General features: G+C 39.4%; 1 protein-coding gene across 2 annotated transcripts in view; it reads right to left on the bottom strand.

The window, feature by feature from the left end:
- The window catches only part of IFT74 (intraflagellar transport 74), an 81,349-nt gene that overhangs the window by 21,388 nt on the left and 38,622 nt on the right, over nucleotides 1-21,339 (bottom strand). For both annotated transcript variants that reach the window (XM_090038811.1, XM_090038810.1), the window contains exons 10-15: nucleotides 21,139-21,201; nucleotides 17,710-17,853; nucleotides 16,965-17,005; nucleotides 11,985-12,064; nucleotides 6,477-6,530; nucleotides 500-597 (exon numbers count right to left, since the gene is read on the bottom strand). In XM_090038811.1, coding sequence (XP_089894937.1) covers nucleotides 500-597; nucleotides 6,477-6,530; nucleotides 11,985-12,064; nucleotides 16,965-17,005; nucleotides 17,710-17,853; nucleotides 21,139-21,201 — 480 coding nt within the window. The remainder of the gene's footprint in view (nucleotides 1-499; nucleotides 598-6,476; nucleotides 6,531-11,984; nucleotides 12,065-16,964; nucleotides 17,006-17,709; nucleotides 17,854-21,138; nucleotides 21,202-21,339) is intronic.

Here is a 21,339-nt window from a genome sequence, read left to right as displayed (position 1 = left end):
GAAATACCTTTAATATATAAGCTAGGCAACAGAAATATGGAAAATTATCTATGGGAGGTGACAAGTTATCTATCAGAACTTTGACTAGATAAATACTAAAGAATTAAAATTCTTAGTTTTAACGGTCATCTGACCCCAGGAGTCAGGGGGGTTGGACCCAATGCTCTCATGAGGTCCCTTCCGGCCCCTAACATCTATAAATCTCTGAATCTGTGAATATTCTCTTTCGTTTTTATGAATTGCAGTAAGAAAAAAACCCTTTTATTTTGTTCTGATCATAAAAATAATCTAATTATTGTAACTATCAATTTCCCAGAGAAGGCTATAGAAAACAAAATAGAAATTAAATTCTGTATTGTTACAACAAAACATAGTGTCTATTTATGATTATCGAAACATCCCACTATTCATTTAAATATTAAATATTTTGCTTCACTTAATCAATTGTCTTTCCATTAGTTAAAACTATTTTATTTCTCAGAAAAAAAATATTACTTACCCTGCTTGAGTGCTCTAATAGTGCAACAATGTTGGTCTCTATCTGCATCTTTCGTTCCAGTTCCTGGTTCTTCATCTTTTCAAAAGTCTCAAGAAAGTCTAAAGATCAAAAACAAGATACAGGCCTGCAGTTTACACAGGAATTGTGCAAATGTTCTGGGGTTTTCTGTCATAAGTAAGGACTCACAATTCAATAGGGTCCATAAAAATTAATAGGTATATTCATGTTTACAAAATTACAAATGTGGGATCCCCCAAGGCTCCACACTTTGTCTCCTCTCCTGTTTAATGAGTATATGAGCAGTGTTCCCTCTAAGCTGTGTGGTGTGCGCAGCCATGCAGGCATGCTTATGCCGTGCTGCCAGGCACACCTGCGCATTCGCGCAACTTAGAGGGAATGCTGTATATGAGGCCACTGGGTGAAAGTGTACAGAGTTTTGGAGTAAGTTGTCGTCAGTAGGCTGACGACACCCAGCTCTACCTCTTCTCTTCTGACCCTGGCCCTGCAGTCTCAATCCCTTCTCAGTGCCTAACTGCAGTTGGGGACAGGACATGACTGAACCAACTGAAACTGAAAGTAAACAAGACAGAGGTGATGGAGGTGGGCACACCGTATGACCTAGGAAGGATGACGACACCTATCATGGATGGGGATCAGCATCCCTTTTTTTGAGGTGCTCCTGAATCCTCGGCTGCACCTGGATCTTCAGGCCATGGCTGGGAATTAGGCCTGTGTGAACAGGGAAGTACTGAATTCATATTCAAATTCAGCCTATTGAGGGGACAGCGATTCAATTCAGAGATTCGGGTCACTGTCCGAAATTAATTCAGCAGAATCGGCTTTGAAAAATTCAGCAAGCTTTGGTGACTTGGTCATAACATTATAATGAGGAATCACTGAAATACCTATAACTTTGTCATATTTTGGCAGATTTGGATGAAAACAGCAGGGATGGTAGCCCCTTCTGAGGGCATGAAGCCTACCAAGTTTCAAGGAGATAGGTGTAGCAGTTTCTGGGAAAGTGCACCTCAAGGTTCTGGAAGCAAAAATTGTGTCATGTATGTGTTAAGGGGTGTAGGTTGTAGTAGTGTTGGTCTAAGGACATAGGCAGACAAGATGCTTTGGGTCAATCTGATATCTTTTATTAGACCAACTGAATAGTTGGAGAAATATATCTTAGCAAGTTTTTAGGTTTAAAAATCTTTTGTCAGGCTGAGAAACCATCTGTAATTGGTGTATGCTCTTCCTGGATGGAACAAATAGTAAAGAATCCAGAGGCTGGTATGAATACAAGAAAGCCAGTCAGTGAAAATGTAAATTGAGGCATCAGGGTGTGACAGACAGGCTGGGGGGTGGGGGGGAAGGAGAGTGTAGCAGGTAAAAGGTGGAGAGGTACCTGGGGAGTCAGATGTTCAGCAGGTTACAGTGTGTCATAAACCCAATGTCTATATTGAGTCCATGAGGTTTTGTATCTAGGAGGTGAATGAAGTGAAGTACAGTAAAAGCTCTGTTACAAATATTATCAAATATGCCGGTTAATCAAATGTGTACGGTCTGGTGCACTCCCCAGTGTCAGTGTGCTGGGAGACAGGAAGGGGGGCCCCGCACAGGCTGCTTTGGCCTGTGCAGGCTGCTTTGCCCAGGCCCTGGGTCGAAGAAGTGACAAAGAAAAACTCGACTCACAGCAGCGAAACTGGAAGTCCCCAGAAGTGGTACTTCCAGTTTCACTTTTGCCGCATCCCTTGGATGCCGGTTAGTAGAGTTTTCTGGCTAATAAAGTGCCGGTTAACACAGCTTTTGTTGTATGTTGTTTCTATGTCCCTCCCCCAGAGCACTGTGACTGGAAGAGAACTCAGGAAAAGATCACAGTCACTGGCCAGCTACAAATGTCAGTCTTCCTCTGCCCACCCCGCCTTCTGTTTCTGTTTCCCTGTAAGACCATCTTCTGAATTGCCAAACCTCTGAATCTTGTTCTGAATCAATTTACATGTTCTGAATCAATTCGGAGGTTTTTATGGGACTCTCAATTCAATTCAGATTTGGTGATTCAGCCTCCGAATTGGGTGGAATCTTTTCTGAATCAAATCAGCAACTTCACACACCCCTACTGGGAATGTCTTTCACTACTACCATCTGGTGAGAAAACTTTGACACTTTCTTTCAGGCTCTGATCTAGCCACTATCATTTGTGCCTCTGTAACTTCAAGGCTGGACTACCATAATGTGCTCTACATGGGGCTGCCCTTGAAAACCATCTGGAGGCTGCAGCTAGTGCAGAACATGGCAGCCTGCCTTCTGATGAGGGCGTGTCACCCAAAGCACATAACTCTAGTCCTTCAGCATCTGCACTGGCTCCCAATAGCTTTCTGTGCATAATTTCAGGTGTTGGTTCTGACCTATAAAGCCCTATATAGCCTGAGACCTACATACCAAAGGGATTGCCTTCTCTCCCGTGCCCCATTGTGATCCCTCACCTCATCCAAGCGCAACCTCCTTCATGTCCACCTGGGTGGAGGTGCATGAGAGGTGATTCTCAGCAATCACTCCTCAGCTCTAGAACTTTTTTCCCCTTGAGGCCCACCAGGGCCCAAGCCTGGACATAGGTGCTTTTGGAAGGACTGCAAGACCTTTCTGTTTGGGCAGGCTTTTACCAACTGAAACTAGGTTGAGATGTAACTTAGTGTGTCTGCTTAACTTCGTTAGTTTACTTATTTGAGTTACCTTTTTAAGTTGCTCTGCTTCCCCTGCTATAAGCGGCCCTGAGCCTTTGTTGGGGAAGGCAGTGTATAATCACATAAATAAGTAATAATAAATAAACAGACTTCTACAAACTCAGTTGCTTAGTGTAAAGAACTGTGATAAGGAATTCTCAAGCTTTCCTGTAAACCTGTAGGTTGGCAGGATGACAAGCTGAAAAATTCTATAAATGGTATGAAATATTGATTGCTGATATCAATTAGATGTTTTTTGATTGGCTGATGGTGTGAAGCTGACATGTCACTTTGGATATTGCTTATCTGGGGTAGGGATATCACGCAATGGAAGCAAGAGTGCTGGGTATATTGAAAGGAGTGAACTTTACTACTACATCTACTGTCTTTTTGGAGTCTAAAATACACCCAGATACTCTTAGATCTTCACTGTCTTGAACCTGAAAGGTACTCTGACCAGAGTGGAATCCAGACAGAAGGAACAGGTGACACTACCACTCTCACTGGCTTTGGCTAAATCCTGAATACGTGGGTAACTACAGTCACACTTTTCTTTGTGTGTCAGATTTCCTCTTTAGTTCTATCCTTCCTTTTGTCTTCAGGCTAATAAGTATTGGGGTTGGCCAAGAAATGTATGTGATAAAGTAGGATATGCCTGTTTCAAACAGTAAACTCCATTCTGCATTCAGACTTCTGCTTTGTGTTATGTGCTGAACACTTGCCTAACCTTTGTCTAAAGCAAACACACCTGCTGAACTGCATTCCAAATAGCTGCCTAGCAAGAAACGTGCTAGTCACCAAGACATCAAGATGGCAGTCTAGGGCTATCAACTTTCAATTGCTGGCTTACACCACTAGACTAATATTTTTTGTATACATAGGGGCATGGGGATGAATGGGTAAGTCATTTAGCTGAGTAAACAGGGTAGGCAGAAAGACCTTTGACCTGGCATGAAACACTGGAGAAAAAGCTGATAAACCTTGCACTTGCAACAGGGTATCAGCTTTTTGAAGGATACATGTAAGAACTTAAGTTATTTTTCAAGGATCTGTAATTCTTAATAGCTTTCAGAATAAAGTTATTGAAGTTAAAGGTTTCCTTTGCTAAGCCTAGATTCCTGTCATTTTGTTCCTGAAGAGGATAATCTGAACACCCAGAATCCAAGGCATTCCGAATGATCCTGTATAACCATCTGAAGGGGTGGGAGGGAACCAGGAGATCTGAGGCACTATTTTACAGTCCGGGACAGCTGGACTGTGAAGTCCCACATGCAAAAAGAGCAGGAATTAGACAAAATGTAGGCCTGAATGTAGAAACAATGAAGACTTACCCAGATCCAGCTGGCTCAGAAATGTGAGCCATATACTAAGCTCACTTACACTGACTAAGGAAGGTAGTGATGTCTTACTGGGGCAGTATGTGACAAGTTCTACTTTTTCCAAAATTTGAGATGAGAGTCACTAGAGAGGCAGCTAAAAGCAAAGCTTCAACAGCCTGACTTGATAGGTCTTGAGTGTCTGATGAAATCACACACTTGTGATTCTCTAGTAGTCTGGTTGCAAGTCAAAGTCAGCACCAGAAAAAAGGTTTTTTAAATTTGCTGTTCTTTTTCTTTGGTCTTTTTTTAAATCTTAAAGACAATGGGATTAAATTTAAATTGACACAGATCCAAAGCAGGTAGACTAAACTTTACATTCCATCCCCCAAAACAGGTATTTAATTATTAAATGAAATATCATCTAAATCCATCACACACAATTTTTTTTTAAATAAAAAGTTTCAGTATGGCAGCAGCAGCAGTATGGCAGCATAGTCCAGCAGCTGTTTCTATAAAACAGCAGCTGTTTCTATAAAAACTTTAAAAAATGTAACTTAAAAAAATTACTTTAAAATTATTGCAGAATCACTTGCTGGATTTGAGGCCGCAAAATTAGTTTCCAAGAAACTGGACATGAGAAAGTATAATTAAAATATTAGGTAGGGAACCCTCCCTTCAGCCCCAATTCCTATGAATGGTTTTATAGATATATTATAGAATTATGCACAATTATATAAGGGTGATAAAACCTAACCTTATAAAATATTTGGCTGACTCAAAGGTAGAAGAGATGAAATAATGCGAACTGTAAAATGTATGTGTAGGAAAACTGTACATGTCTTTGGGTTTTAGACATCATTACAACTAAGGGATATACACCTTTTTCAGCATAAATTATATTAAGAATAAAATCTTATGCATTAGGAAACATCCATGTGTGCACGACAGTATTTCATAATATTTTACAAAATCTACCTAAGCTTCAGAGTTAATAGGGAATCATCACACTGTTTGTTGAAAAACTCATAATGATTTACCCAAATACCTCTTTTTCAACTTAGACAGTGTTTACAGTACATTTGAAATGTCTTTTAAATAGGGCAAGATCCATAAATACTGATCTTACTAACAGTACTTCAATGCCTTTTTCATCCAAATTTCTGTCCTACGTATCTAGATTAGATGGTAAAGTCTTGATAGATTCTGGCTCACTTGGGATTTATATTGTGTATAGTTGTAATATTCACTCTCTTCCTGTCTTGCTACACTCCTCCACTCAACAATAAAATACAATAGGATAAAATATATTTTACCTTCACCTTCAGTTAGTTGGCTGTTGAGGCATCTTTGTCATGAGACCCTTCTTGTAAGTGAAACAGCTTTAGTAGCAGTCTACTTACACAATTAAGTACACGTCATGAATACCAGTACCTAAATGTCACTTTAAACTTAATTTACATGCAAAAGAAAATACTTTTTTAAATTAAGCACATTTTAAATAACTTGTTATCATTGCTTTTATCTCCTAAAGTATGTGTCTAAAATTTTTAATGACAGAGGAAGAGCCAGGTTAGGTACCTCAAATATTTATGATGGTGTCAAACTCAACAGATCATTTTGTCCCAAGAACACTGCAGCATCAGGTACACTGTACTGACACATCTCTGAATCAAGCCAGAGCTCTTAAGACCAAAAGCCAGAAGGTCAATATTTGGCAGCTGCAAATTAACTTCTTTGACAATCCCAAAGGTTTCATGCTCTGTCCCAGGATTGAATTAACATAGCTGTAAGAGGGTTGCTCCCAAAGTTCTTAAGAATACATTAAACAAATATTGGTCTAGGATGGCTTAGTAGGGATGATCTTGCCTCAATCAGGGTGTTGGACTAGATGGTTTCCTGAGATCCCTTCTGGCCCTACTTTTATATGATTCTATATACTAAACTTACTGTCCATGCTCTCCTCTCTCTTCTTCAGCTCCTTGTATTTCAGATTTTTCTCCTCTACAAAAGATGTAATGTTGATTAAATGTAAAAAAAAATCACTTTATAAAACACACAGTGTAGGATAGATGTCCAAAGCTTCAAAATTTAACCTTGCCTATTAACAACATCTGAAAAAGAAAAACTTGTACTTCAATGCATTTTCTAATATTTATTTCACTTTTCAGTGTTGGAAAGTCACATTTGTGTATTTGTGCCAACATACTGTCTTGCAAGCTAAATCATTCTGAAATATCTTTTTTTATCTTGGAGAAGATATGTACATAAAATTAGCTAAGATATGAGCCTCCAAAAGAATCAAAGCTCAGTAAGCACAGTAGGCCTGAGAGTTTGACAGCCTTTTACTTGGAGATAGAGGATATGGAAGGTTGCTTGAGCCAGAAGGGGAACACAGGGAGACAGAGGCTGTTAGAAGAGATAAAAGAGAACAGAGTGAAGGAGACAGAAACAGGATTGTGGGATGTTGGAGCAGGAAACAAGAGGTGGAGGACTAAGAGAAGGAGATATGGAGGGAACAGGCCAGTAAGTGGGAGGATATGGATAGACTCAAAGGAGAAGAATGTAAAAAGCAAGGCATAGGAGAGAAAAAGTTACCTCTAAAACATACAGTGCACCACTAGAAAATATATATTTGCCTTTGTAACCTTAATTTGGGTTCCTTGCAACCTTAATTTGGGTTCCTTGTGAACATGCATTATAATTATTTCACAAAATACCTATTACAGAACAATTTGACCAACATAACAGTAACCAGCGCTAGGTAAAAGGCCACTGCATGCTATTCTGCCTGTAAGAGGTAGGGTAAACTGGAGATCAGTTTGAAATTGAATATTACAAATGTGCTGTCTGCCCTTTGGGGATTGTGGCAAAGTCAAATTTAATCCAACAAGGACAGGAATTCAAAGGCAGATCTTGGCCTCCAGTAATTACTAGGATAGAGCCTGATCTAAAGCTCACTGAAGCTGCCAAAAGTCTTTCCTCTGATTTCAAAAAACTTTGGATGAGGAACCTTAAATACATTTAATAAAGCAGAAAAAGATGCAATTATGTGAGCAAGAAAATAAAAAAAATAGTAAATTAGTTGCAGTAATGATCAGGTGAGACCTTCAGAATGTTCTTTACAATGATGGTATAAGAAGGAGATACCATGTTGGCATTAATTCAATCATTTTTTATAGTTTAAGAGTGCGTTATAAGTAGTCCAAAATTAAGGTGATATATCTACCGATACAGCTGTTGATGCATCTTAATACATTTGTTGCACAATTTCAAGATTAAGTGCCTCAGTCACAGGATAAATGTCAGTATGCATCTGTTAGTTTAAAAAGTACCGAATGTAAGGATAAGCTGGATATAGATATAACTGAGCCAGCACATTTTCTTGAAGTATTTTACATCTACATCCCCTCTGCTTTCCTTTTTATCTAGTGCAGATAAACAAATAATATTCAGTGGCCCCAAAGGGACCATGATTTTGCTTGAGTTTCCTTGCAGCTGTGATCCTGTTCCTTGCTGACTCTCCCTTTCATTATATAAATTTCATTATAAATAACTTACAGCCTGGAAGTCCATTCCACTTTCAAGAACAGTGTGTGTCCCGCCACACAGCTATCATGTTAAGGTTGACAGTAATCAATCAGTTTAAATAATAATGCATGCCTTAGACTCAAGGCGCACTTGCTTTAAATTGTCCGGATAAAATTGTTTTGTACAAAAATTTGCACTATTTTACCACCAATATATTTCAAATTTCCTTTAGGTGTCAGCTTTTAATAAATCACATGTAAAGTCTCTATTTTATTAGGAACTATGATATGTTTTGACTAATCAGGTAAAAGTCATTGGAAGTTTACACACCCCATGTAGATAAAGATATTTTTCCAATTATAATATGTACACTCACTATTAAAAGTAAAAACAGAAAAAACCCAGTTTCCTGTTTCTACTTATAGCCTTAACATTCTGTATTTCTTTCTGCTTGTGCAGTGAAAATCAATTAGTTTCACTGACATGGTCTTTGAAATATTAGATGTCAATCATTGTAAGGGAATCTTTAGTTTAACAAAAACTAACATCTCTCTTTTCATTTCAAATTTGTTTAAATGTTTCTATCATAGGGAGGTATTATAAGTTTTTTGCTATACAAAACATTGAGCCATATTGTAAGTTCACTTAAACACTCCAGTAACAGAAATTAATTGAAAAAGTTTACATCCTATACTTTATGTGTGTTATTTTTAATAAATTCTTTCTGTTGTGTTTGAATTGAATTGACAAATGCTCTAATTCACTCCTCAGTACTTGTCTCATAAATTTCACCCATCTCTGGACATCACTACTTCACATTCCAAATTAATTATGTCCCACCAAAAATGCCTGAAGCAAACTGCTCTTAATAGGAAGCAATGAAGCTTCTAATTGCTTAAATTCACACAGTAAGTGGACAGGGACAGAGCCCAAGTATAATGAGAGAGAATGATTATTTCTATCACTGTTTTGCAAAATGGCTTTGAGCCATTCAGTTGTTCTTCATGTAAGTGCCTTGCTTCACCTAGGTACTTAAGTACATGCTTAAGTGTTCTCATTTAGCACATGCTTAGGTGTTCCCAGAATGTTCCCATTTAGCAATGCACATAAGGAAGTTAAGAGAAAACAGAATGAGAGAAAAATTATTGTAATATACTTAATGGGCAGATCCTCCGTTAAGGCAAACAACCATGCCTTTCCACAGATTTATGATATCTAGGAGCTGAGAATCTGTCTGCATGTGTGTATTCCCCCTCAATACAGCCCCCTATTTAAAATAGGAATTCATAGGAAGCTTTGTTGGACATGAGTCTCAATGAACACGTAAATGTTTGGAGCAGACATATTCAAGTACAGTACCATATTACTAAAAGCACTACATCCATTCATTTTTCAATAAGTGTCTTTAAAAATATGATGGAAGAAGCACAAATGCAATGGAGGACCAGCACAAATGTCTGGTTGCTGTGCATCTGTTGCTAAGTTATAAACTACAAAGTGACTCAACTCTTACCGTCTAACATTCATCCAAGTGTACAAAGAAAATTGTGTTGGAAGGCAAGTGAAAAGAAAAAAGAAAAACGAAAAGGGTAAAGAGGAAACTAATAAAAGGTAGGATAATCAGCAAGCTCTTTCTCTGGGGAAAAAATGAAAACACTACTTGGGGAATAAGAAATGAATGAAATATAAGAGATGGAAAGATATAGCAGTTACTATGCAGCTGTTTAAGTTCAATGTTAGAAAAGTCATTGTTACACTGAAAAAACTGTTGAACAGAAAACACAGAAAAACAGAACAGAGAAAAGGTGAGAACAGAAACAAGAAAAGAAGAACAAGCAGCATTAAAACAGAACAGAAACATGAATAAGAATGGATGCATTAAAAGCCGCACACATTTTAATTTTAGGGCTTCAAAGAAGCGAGTTAAAAAACTGACAAGAACATTAAAAAAATCACATTAATTTTTACTTAAAGGTTTCAAAAAAGTGAATAATTTATTATAGAGATTCTTATTGTGTCTTTCATAATAATACATCTCCCACCTAAAATATGTGCCCTGCAGATTTAGAACCAATCTTTGCCTAAACTAATCTTCCAAAGTAAGTGGAATCTTTCAGGGCTGTCGCAGACTTATGCCTAGCTCACCAGCCTGAAGTAAATCTTCTCAAGCAAGAGTAAATGACTGCATAGGTTAGATTTGGGGATGGAAAGAATCTATTGAAACTGAAATAGACCTCTGGTAAAGCCAGGCTCTCAAGTTAATTTTAGTTTCTGGCTGAGTCTTCCCAAGCTTGAGCAGAACTGAATTACAGCTCCTTTATCTCCATTCCCACTAAACACCAGCCAAGCAGCCATGGCTTAGGTTAAGCCAGATGTGAAATAATGATTGAAAGCTAAGATTTTTCTGGTCTGTTTCTAGCTGCTGAGAATATATGTCCTACTGTAAAGTCTACAACAAAGCTTCAAGCAAATGCTCAATCAGGCCATTATCTTTTTTTTTTTGGCAGGGATAACATCAAAAAGATGAAAACAGTTCAAAATAGAGCTGAATTCTTTGATACAACATTCATTATGGGCAACAAATATTGTGATGAGTTACAAACTAGCTGGCAATATTCCAGGAGATATAGAAGGCAGAACGAATAAATAGTGGGAGCATCTACAGAAGCAATTAATGAGAAGCAATAAATTCCAGAGCAGTTGGAGCCAGAGTAAACTACTCCTGGGCATAGCATCTACATGTGTGTCCAGGATAGCAATAATTTGAGCTGGGGCGGAGCAGCCATAGGCTGGTAGGGAGCACCGGGCGTCCACCCAAGGCTCTGGATACAGGCATTGGGTAGCATTGGGGCTGGCTGGAGCAAGAGGGTACAGAACCTGCAGAGCTATGTGGCTAGGTAGTAGGCAGAAGTCTGGTTCCTGGCTGGCTGGGCTGACTCGGTGCAATTTATATTCATGGTCACCAGCTACATGTGCATTTCACTGAAGTTAATCCCCAACAGCACTATTTTAGGGCAGAGTTAATTTGTTTGCTGTGCCCTAATACCCGTGCACATGTAGACAGTGATGCTTTACTATGGAGTTAATTAGTCTATTCCACAGTAAAGCACATGTGTAGATGCACTCAGTGGGTGTGTCTACATGTGCAATTAATGCACTTAGATTTACTGTGCAGTAATTTCAGGCACATTAAACTGCACCCAAGCATAGGTCTACACGTGTGTCTGGGCTGAGACAAAACTGAGCCCAATAGGAGCAGCATAGTCCAGGGCTGCTCCTGCCCTGCTCTGTCCCACTGCAGCAGGCAGGGCAAGCTCCAGGCTCCCTGGTTCAGCATCTACACATGTGCTTAAGGACATCAGTTTAAAGCACTATTTTCTAGTACCTGTATCTGTTGGTACTAGCAAATAATGCTTTAAATAATTCTACTGTGCAGTAATTGCTGTGGATGTGTAGACAGTGATGATTTAATGAGCATTAGATAAGTCTAATGCTCAGTAAAGCACACACGCAGACCTGGCCAGTGTGTTCTTTTCCTGAAGCTATATTAGATCAGCATAGCTGCTAGCCTCAAGACTCACATTTTTCAAAAATAGACTGAGATAAGACTGGGAAATTCAAAAGAAATGGAGGTACTAAAAAACTGCTATTTTAGAACACTCGTTTTCTGACCAGAATCACATTTTCACCCAAATTTCAGTTGTCCTCAAGCCAGTGTAGGACACCCAAAATACTGGGATCCCACAAACTGCAATTTGTATCCCAAATGTCTTAACAGCCCTAACAGAGTACATAAGGTAGAGAGGCAGATGCAAATCAAAGTTTTAGGTCATCAGATACTGCACACCCCAGAATATGGCCTGGCAAATTTAAAGGCAGTTTTTATAAATATGGCTTTAGATTCTGTTATTAATTCAGTGATATTACCTTGGTGCTCCTCCAGATCCATGTCAAGTCGTCGAATGACTTCATTAAAATGGTTGATTTTTTCTTTTATTTCTGTCAGCCTAAAAATAAATAATAAAGTCTGGGGCCTAAAATAATATTGTAAAATAGTTCGCTTTTAGGAGGCATTATGAATAGGATGATCAGAGAAAATAATGTTTATAATTAAATATAAATAAAATTTATTGGTAATAGAAATAAAAACTGTACTACTGATATTACTGTTACATTACAATAATCATGTGTAGGCACCCATTACAACAGTCTCTTTGTGTACTAGACACAACTACTTTTTTTTTTGACAACTGTAACATTCATCATTACCAGTTCATTTTTATGTTGCTGTATAGCGCCCTCTTCTGGTCATTATACAGCTTTGCAGAGGTACACTTTAACAGTGCAGCACAAAATGGAATTTTGTATTTAAATAAAATTCTCTGAATCATGGCACTAAAATGTAAAATGCTGCATACAATCAAGAGATTAAGAAATTAAATCTCTTAAAGAAATTATTCTGTAAGTCCTCAAATACATTTTTTTCTGAGATATCCAGAATATTTATAAGCAACTAATTAATGATCAAATGTCAGTCACCCACTTTTTGAAAAAAAATGTATTCATGAAAATCTTATAACTGTACACAATAGTTCCTAGGAGAATTAAGGAAGACAAGGTTCTTTGGGTAAATGTAATATATTTTATTAGACCAACTAAGTAGCTGGGAAAATTGTTCTTTATAAGCTTTTAAGCACAAACACCTTCTTCAGGCCCCTGCAGGACACGCGTGGCAATCTGGTGGTTGCACCAGACGATAAAGCTGACCTCTTTAACAAATTCTTGCCTCCATATTTCTGAGCCGGGACCGGGACTTCCCCCACCACCCAGATCTCAGATGAACTCAGGAGAGGCACAGCTGGGCCCAGGGTCAGAGAGGATCCAGTCAGGGAAATCCTGGTGGGACTGGATGTGTTCAAATCAGCAGGTCCAGATATCTCCACTCAAGAGTGCTGAGGGAATTAGCAGAGGTCATTGCGGGACCCCTGGCACAGCTCTACAAGCACTCATGGTGCTCTGGTAAGGTGCCAGAGGATTGGAAAAGGGCCAATGTGGTTCCCATTTTCAAAAAAGGGAGGAAGGAGGACCCAGAAAATTAAAGGCCTGTTAGTCTTACTGAGGTCCTGGGGAAGCTCTTTGAGAAAATTATCCAAGAACATATCTGTGAGGGACCAGCAGGGGAGATTATTCTTAGGGGCAACCAACATGGGTTCATTAGAAGCAGGTCCTGTCAAACCAACCTGCTTGCCTCCTACGACCAGGTCACAAAATCCTTGGATGCAGGTGTCACGGTGGACGTATTCCTTCTGGACTTTAGGAGGGCCTTCAACACTGTCTCTCACCCCATTCTTATTAAAAAATTAGGCAACTGTGGCGTCAATGCCTACACAGACAGATCCTCCAGCAAATTGGCTGGAGGGCCACACCCAGAGAGTGGTGGTGGATGGGTCATTTTCAACCTGGAGGGATGTGGGCAATGGGGTTCCCCAGGGCATGGTCTTTGGGCCCGCACTGTTCAACATCTTCATCATCGACTTGGACGAGGGGGTGAAAAGCACCTTGTTCAAGTTAGCAGATGACACTAAGATGTGAGAAGTAGGCACGCTAGAAGGGAGGGACAGCCTACAACTAGATCTAGACAGGTTACAAGGATGGGTGGATAAGAATAGGCTGGGTTTCAATACTGACAAGCGCAAGGTACTGCACCTGGGGAGAAAGAACCAGCAGCATACCTACAGGCTGGGGAACTCCATTCTCATCAGCACACAGGCAGAAAAGGATCTTGGAGTCATTATTGATTCCAAGATGAACATGGGCTGCCAATGTGAGGATGCAGTCAGTACGGCTAACTGCACCTTGTCATGCATCCACAGATGCATCACGAGCAGGTCCAAGGAGGTGATCCTCCCCCTCTATGAGACATTGGTCAGGCCACAGGTGGAGTACTGCATCCAGTTTTGGGCGCCACACTTCAGAAGGGACGTGGACAGCATTGAAAGGGTCCAGAGGAGGGCCACCTGCATGATTGGGGGCAGCAGAACAGGCCCTATGAGGAGAGGCTACAGGACCTGAACCTGTTCAGCCTCCACAAAAGAAGGCTAAGAGGGGATCTGGTGGCTGTCTATAAACTTACCAAGGGGGACCAGCAGGGAACAGGAGAGACCCTGTTCCTCAGAGCACTACCAGAAGTAACTAGGAATAACGGCTGTAAGTTAACTGAGAGTAGGTTCAGGGTAGACATCAGGAAGCACTACTTCAGTCAGGGCGGCTGGGATCTGGAACCAACTTCCAAGGGAAGTGGTGCTTGCTCCTACCTTAGGGGTCTTCAAAAGGAGGCTAGATAATCACCTTGCCAGGGTTGTTTGACCCCAGCATTCTTTCCTGCCCACAGCAGGGGGACGGACTTGATGATCTGCTCAGGTCCCTTCCGACTCTATCAACTATGAAACTATAAGGACAGTCTGCTGGTGTTTGTGTACTCTCTTGGGTGGCATAGAAGCATAAGCCAATGTGCAAAATGCAGGTCTGGGAAAATGCAAATGCATGGGAGGGACAATCAGAGGGGATGGGAATTAATGGGTGCAAGACAGGTAGGTTGTGGGGGTGGAATAAAAAAGAGAGGAATGTTGACCAGTGATAAAATGTAGCTGGTAAAATGTAAAGAAGTTACCTGGGGTTACCAGATGGCAGGGAGGTTATAATGTGCCATAAATCCAATATTCAGTCCACATTTTTTTGTATCCAGTAGATTTATGAAGTGAAGGTTGTAGGCTCATCCACAAAAGGTATTTTGTAGATTCTCTTTGAGGATTGGAACTGAGAAACTGGAGAGAGAGTGGTTGTCTTGAAAGAAGTACCCACAGGTAATTGGGTATTTTTTGTTTTAAATAGATGTTCGGTGGGTTTCTTGTACATGGTGGTTTGTATTTCCCCATTCTCTTTGTCACTCAACAAAGAATCTATATGGAAAATCCTCAAACACTTGCAACCCATACTGGAAGAAGACCCGATTCTTAAAGAGATCTTTCCAGAACCACCCACCCTAGCCTTTAAATAAGCACTGAACCTTGCCAAGCTCAGTGCCAGAAGCAAACATCGTATGGCCCAAAGCATACCAACTGGATTCAGACGATACTGGGACAAGAAATGTAAAACTTGCCAACACATCTAAACCACTTCCACAATAACTACACCCCACAAAAGAACCATCACCATTCCTGGATCTTACACCTACAACTTCAGAAATGTAATACATCTCATCCAGTGCACTGAATGCCTTGATGGAAACTACATAGGAGAAACTAAAGAACAACTGCATGCCAGAATGAACGCACACTGAAAATCTATCAAAGAAAAAATCCACTTACCTGTGGTAGCACACTTCTCACAAGACAACCACTCTCCAATCTCTCAATTCTAATACTCAAATGGAATTTAAAAAACACCTTTCATAGACAAGCCTATGGACTTCATTTCATAAATCTACTAGATACAAAAAATTTCTGACTAAATACAGATATTCGATTTATGGCACATTATAACTTGCCTGCCATCCGGTAACCTCTTTACATTTTACCAGCTACATTTTATCACTGGCAAACAGTCCCCACTTTTGTGTTCCACCCTCCATTCTACATATCAGCTTATGCTTCTATTCCACCCAAGAGAATACACAAACACCAGCAGACGCTTCCTATGCCTAAAAAAAGAGCGTCTGTGTCCAAAAAAATGTAATGAACAATTTTTCCAATTATTTAGTTGGACTAATAAAAGATATCACATTTATTCCAAGAACCTTGTCTGCCAATGTCCTTAGACTAACACAGGCATAATTAACACCCCTGAAACAGAGGAGATTCAAGAAATTATCTGTAGGTCATCATAAATGAACCTGTACAGACCAAGAATCAGAACATGCAGATCAATTATCGAACTACTTTTAACTGACTGCACACTAACTACATATTTCATTACATGTTATTGCTTAATTTAATACTTCATGATGTTTATAAACATCTGCAAGGGGGTAGAATACAAAGCAAATTAGGTAAAGGACCCTGGACATGGTAGTTGTTTTTTAAAATCTTACCTTTTGTTTTAAAAAATACTCTTCAAAATGGGACTCAAATTTAAACCCTTAGGGTGATGTCTGCTTGAGTTGGTAGAGGGCCCAAAATAATAGTTTTGATATTTCATTTATTTAAAAGTGTGCTAAGTTAGACACAATAATAGTAGTTGATTGTCAGTAATGTTAACAAATTCTCTGTCCACCAAAAAGTAATAAAGGAGAGAACATATACTATTATAAATATCTACACTACTCTATACCTGTTCTGAGTGATCATTAATTTACACTGACCTTCCAAAACTTGTGGCAGGGCTAAAGGGAACCAGGATTTCATTTCCTGAAACAAAGCTTCAACTTTCAGAAGTTTTCAAAATGACTTTGTAGACAGATTCTGTGTGAGAGCTAGAGATAGAATTTGGTTCCTAGTTGCATGCTCAGACCACGGTAGGTAAGCCAGTCAAATGACCTGTCAAATATTGTCAATTGACTAGTCAACTGACTGCATATTTTTGACTGGTCAAAGATTATAGCAATTTTACAAAAAAATAAAGTTTGTTGTAGTTTTCTTGACAGAAATATGGTTTTTATTGTTTTTTGACACATTTCTTAATGGAGAATTAGTGCTCGTTCTACATATTATTTAGAAATACTGGCAATTTTTATGATTTTTGCCCAATATTTCACTAGTCAATTGACCAAACTATTTGACCAATCAAATATCCAACTCTAGCTCAGACATCTTTCTTACACCATGTAGGATCCCACACATGCAAAGGAACCCACATAGACACATTTGCAGGAGCAGGGTATATAAGAACAATATGAAAAAAAACACTCACTGCCTTTCCATACTTGCTATTTCTTGGTTATCTTCTTTGACCTATAAAAAGGTATAATAAATGTATGTATATAGGAAATAACATCTAAAGGCAGAGAGAGACAGACAAGTAATCTAAAAGAAGTGTAACATCCAGATAATTAACTACTATGAATAGAGGTTCAATGGCTGATTTATTTTGGAAAGGCGGGATCATGTAATTTAATAATGTCATCATTTCCGTTTCCTCCAAGTGCTTTCCTTCCTTCTGCAATTCACAGTTTAAATGTCAATATGCTCTTTAGAGTCCACTCCCTGATTAATACTTTCACATGCATATAAGAAGCATTTAAATCAATGGGACCATGTTTGTAGGAATTCTACAGAAGGATACAAGAATAAGCCCATAATTAGTAACACCATTCATTCCTCTGGAACAAATTGATGTTCTCAGGTCTGAGTTATAAAAATTAAATTAATTTCCTTAACCAAACACGCTCCCTTTTCCCCTCACAAATCCCCTAAGCCAAAGTGATGACAACTGGCAGAGAAGGTAATTCTCACAGTTACATATTATCTGAGAGTTCCATCCCCTCTGGCTAATTCTTAATTGAGCTGCTGCAGTCAGCTTCAGTCCCTTTGAGCTGCTCAAAGTAGGAAAAAAAGGTCCAAAACCAAGGCCAGACATCTAGCTCATTTCCATTCACTGTTTCTAAGGCATGATAAAGCCCTGCAAATAAGAGATATAATAATCATTTTTTTCCTACCTGTTTCAGTAATCTCTCTCTCTCTTCCTGTGGAGATCCCATACTCCTGTCTTCAGCAACCATTTGATCCCGATGTTCTTCAAGGCCATGAAGTTTTTGATACAGCCGTACTGCTTCTTGTTTTATCTGGGAGTGTGCTATTTCCTGATTAGAAGAAACACTTGGTAAGATGCCATTTCTAGTAGGCAAGAAAACCTCACAGTACTTGTGATTTTATATAACAAAATTTACATTTGCAATGTAATTGAAGTTTATTTGGAACAACAATATAATGAAATCTGTACAAAGAGCCACTTAGATAATCTTTTCAATCACTAGAGTTTCTGAGCATCCGTGTGTTATTTGAACGCTCCGTTGTAAATTATTTCTTGCTGTCTGTACCAACACTGAATTAACTCCAGATTTACTGAATACAATTCCACTCCATCTATCCTAGAAGATCAATTCTATTTACAGGCCTTTTGAGGGTCTGAGCATACAGGAACCTTGAGCAGTTAACATAATTTTCACTATAAAATCAAGACAGCTGAAAGTATCACAAATATATAATATTTTAACAGCTTGAAAAAATATTTATGCTAAGAATACATAAAAGATTTTTTTTTGTTATTAATGGTTGCTCCGCACCACAACAGCATATCAGCACACCTTTGTTTACCTTCCTGTGTGAAACCTCTTCTATGGAACACAGGCTCCAAATATCAATGCCTTTCAAAATGGAAATCATCAATTTGCTCCCACATATATTAAAAAAGATGGAATAAAAAAGAAACTGTAGAACTCACGTCTCTGGGGAGAAAAAACGTGAGAGATCTACTCAAGCATATTTTTGGAGAACAGGATCTACAAGTAAGGAAATCGTCCTTTTCTAAAATCCCAAAATGTTGCATTGATAATGCAACAAGCAACTGAAACAAAGGGTTTATATGGGAAACCTTATTACAGCATTATGAGTTTGCTCCTGTTAATACTAGAAGATCAATTGCTACAATAGGTTCTGAGGACAAAGGCTAATGTGATGAACAAAGTATTGTGGGGGAAAAGTACTTGTCTAATACACACTATAAGTTTATCAGGGGTGACCACCAGTATCTGGGGGAATGTCTGTTCACCAGAGTGCCCCAAGGGATGACGAGGTCGAATGGTTATAAACTACTGCAAGACCATTTCAGGCTGGACATAAGGAAGAATTTCTTTACTGTCCGAGCCCCCAAGGTCTGGAATAGCTTGCCATCAGACCTACACTGAACACCTTCAAGAGTAAATTGGATGCTTATCTGCTGGGATCCTATGACCCCAGCTGACTTCCTGCTCTTTGGGTGGGGGCTGAACTCAATGATCTTCTGAGGTCCCTTCCAACCCTAATGTCTATGAAATCTATGAAACGCTTAATTATACACGCATACAACACTTGGTAAAAAATCAGCCCAAGTTAGGGAGTGCAAGCAAGGCTCTGTGTGCTAAGAGGTCCTTAACTCCCATGCTCAATTGCTACTGATGCACCTTTCCTCCAAGAATTTATCAAATAACTTTTTTAATCTGGCTAAACTGTCAGCTTCTACAACATCTAGTGGCAATGAGTTCCACATTTTAATTACAAACTATGTAAAAAGAACATCCTTTTGTTAGTTCTAAACCTGGTACCTACTAGTTTCATGTTATGACCCCTAGTTCTTGTATTGTGAGAGATAATGTATAATAAATCCTTATTTACTTTTTTTCACCATTTAGTATTTTGTAAACTTTTATCATGTCTCCCTTCATGCATCTTGAAGAGATTAACATCATATACCTGGACTTTAAAAAAGCCTTTGATCTGGTGTCCCATGAGCTCCTCATAGAAAAACTGGCCAACTGTGGCCTTGGCTACACCACAGTCTGATGGCTGGGAAATTGGCTTTGAGGTTGGACCCAGAGAGTAACAGTAGATGGATGTGAATCATTATGGTGCCCTGTGACCAGTGGTGTCCCCCAAGACTCTGTCTTTGGACTGGTTCTCTTTACCATCTTTATCAACTATGTGGACATCAGTGTCAAAAGCGCACTGGCCTAGTTTGCCGATGACACTAAACTTTGGGGCATAGCGTCCACACCTGAGGATAGGCTAGTGATCCAGGCCAACTTGGATAAGCTTAGTAAGTGGGTAGATATAAACCTGATGATGTTCAATACCAAAAAATGCAAGGTACTCCACCTCGGGGGAAAAAAAATCCGCAGCATGCTTATAGGCTCGGTTGTGCTACGCTCACTAGCACCATGGCTGAAAGAGACTTGGGGGTTGTGATTGACCACAAGATGAGCATGAGCCACCAATGTGAAGTTGCAGCTGGTAAAGCAAACAAAACTCTGGCATGCATCCATAGATGCTTCTCAAGTAAATCTCAGGATGTCATCCTCCTGCTGTACTTGGCCTTGGTGAGGCCGCAGCTGGATCCAATTCTGGACTCCACAATTCAAGATGGATGTCAAGAAGCTTGAGAGAGTCTAGAGAAGAGCCATGAGGATGATCAGAGGGCAAGAGAATAGGCCTTGTGATGAAAGACTGAGAGTCATGGGAGTCTTCCGCCTGGAAAAGCACAGGCTCAGGGGTGACCTGGGGGCTGCCTATAAGTACATAAGGGGTGCATATCAGGATCTGGGGGAACAACTGTTCACCAGAGCGCCCCAAGGGATAACAAGGACCAGCGATCATAAACTCCTCAATGACCGTTTTAGGATGGACATAAGGAAAAACGTCTTTACTGTCCGAGCCACCAAGGCCTGGAATAGACTTTCTCCAGAAGTGGTGCAGGCACCTATTCTGGACTCATTCAAGAAGAGTTTGGATGCTTATCTTGCTGGGATCCTTTGACCCTAACGGATTTCCTGCCCCTGGGGCAGGGGGCTGGACTTGATGATCTTCAAGGTCCCTTCCAGCCCTAATGTTTATGAAATCTCTTTTCTAAAATGAATAAGCCTAGCCTCTTTAGTCTCTCCATGCCATTAATTACACTTGCTCTGCTCTGTGCTTTCTCTAGTTCTTCTATACCTTTTTTGAGGTGGGGGTACCAATATTCAAGGTGTGGATGTGCTATGGATTTATGAAGGGGAATAACGATATGTAAAATTGTAGCTATGATGTAATCACAGAGCTCTAATTTACCTATATGATGTAACTGTAAAATACAGTTCTCTGACTTCTTGTCAACCAGCAAAGATAAATTATAATCACATCTGGGTTTTTGGCCATATCTGAAAAAACATACAATGGCCTGATTCTGCACTACTGGAATCAGTGGGAGCTTTGCTATTATTTTCAATGGATATGGGATCAAGCTCTGAAAGATTTACAAAAAATATTCTTGGATTAGTTTCTTGTGGTAAAGCAGGTTCTTTTTTGGTTTTTGCATTTAAAATACGCATAGATCTGTCAGTCATCCTCATACATACAGCTCGTAAAGCTTCCTCCTTCATGTTATGGACATCTAGCTCTTGCTGTTGAGCATCTAATTCCTTAAAAAGAAAAAAAAGTTAAAAAAATGAAAGTTAAGAATTACCAACAGAAAAAAATCACTTTTCTATTTGACATATTTAATATTTGCAAATGCAGTAAATCATGTAGCTATACTTTTTAAATGTATGAGAAAACAG

The sequence above is a fragment of the Crocodylus siamensis genome, chromosome 3, assembly GCF_052110815.1.
Source record: "Crocodylus siamensis isolate JL-2025a chromosome 3, ASM5211081v1, whole genome shotgun sequence".
Classification (NCBI taxonomy): domain Eukaryota; kingdom Metazoa; phylum Chordata; order Crocodylia; family Crocodylidae; genus Crocodylus; species Crocodylus siamensis.
This window is presented reverse-complemented; position numbering and strand designations above follow the sequence as displayed.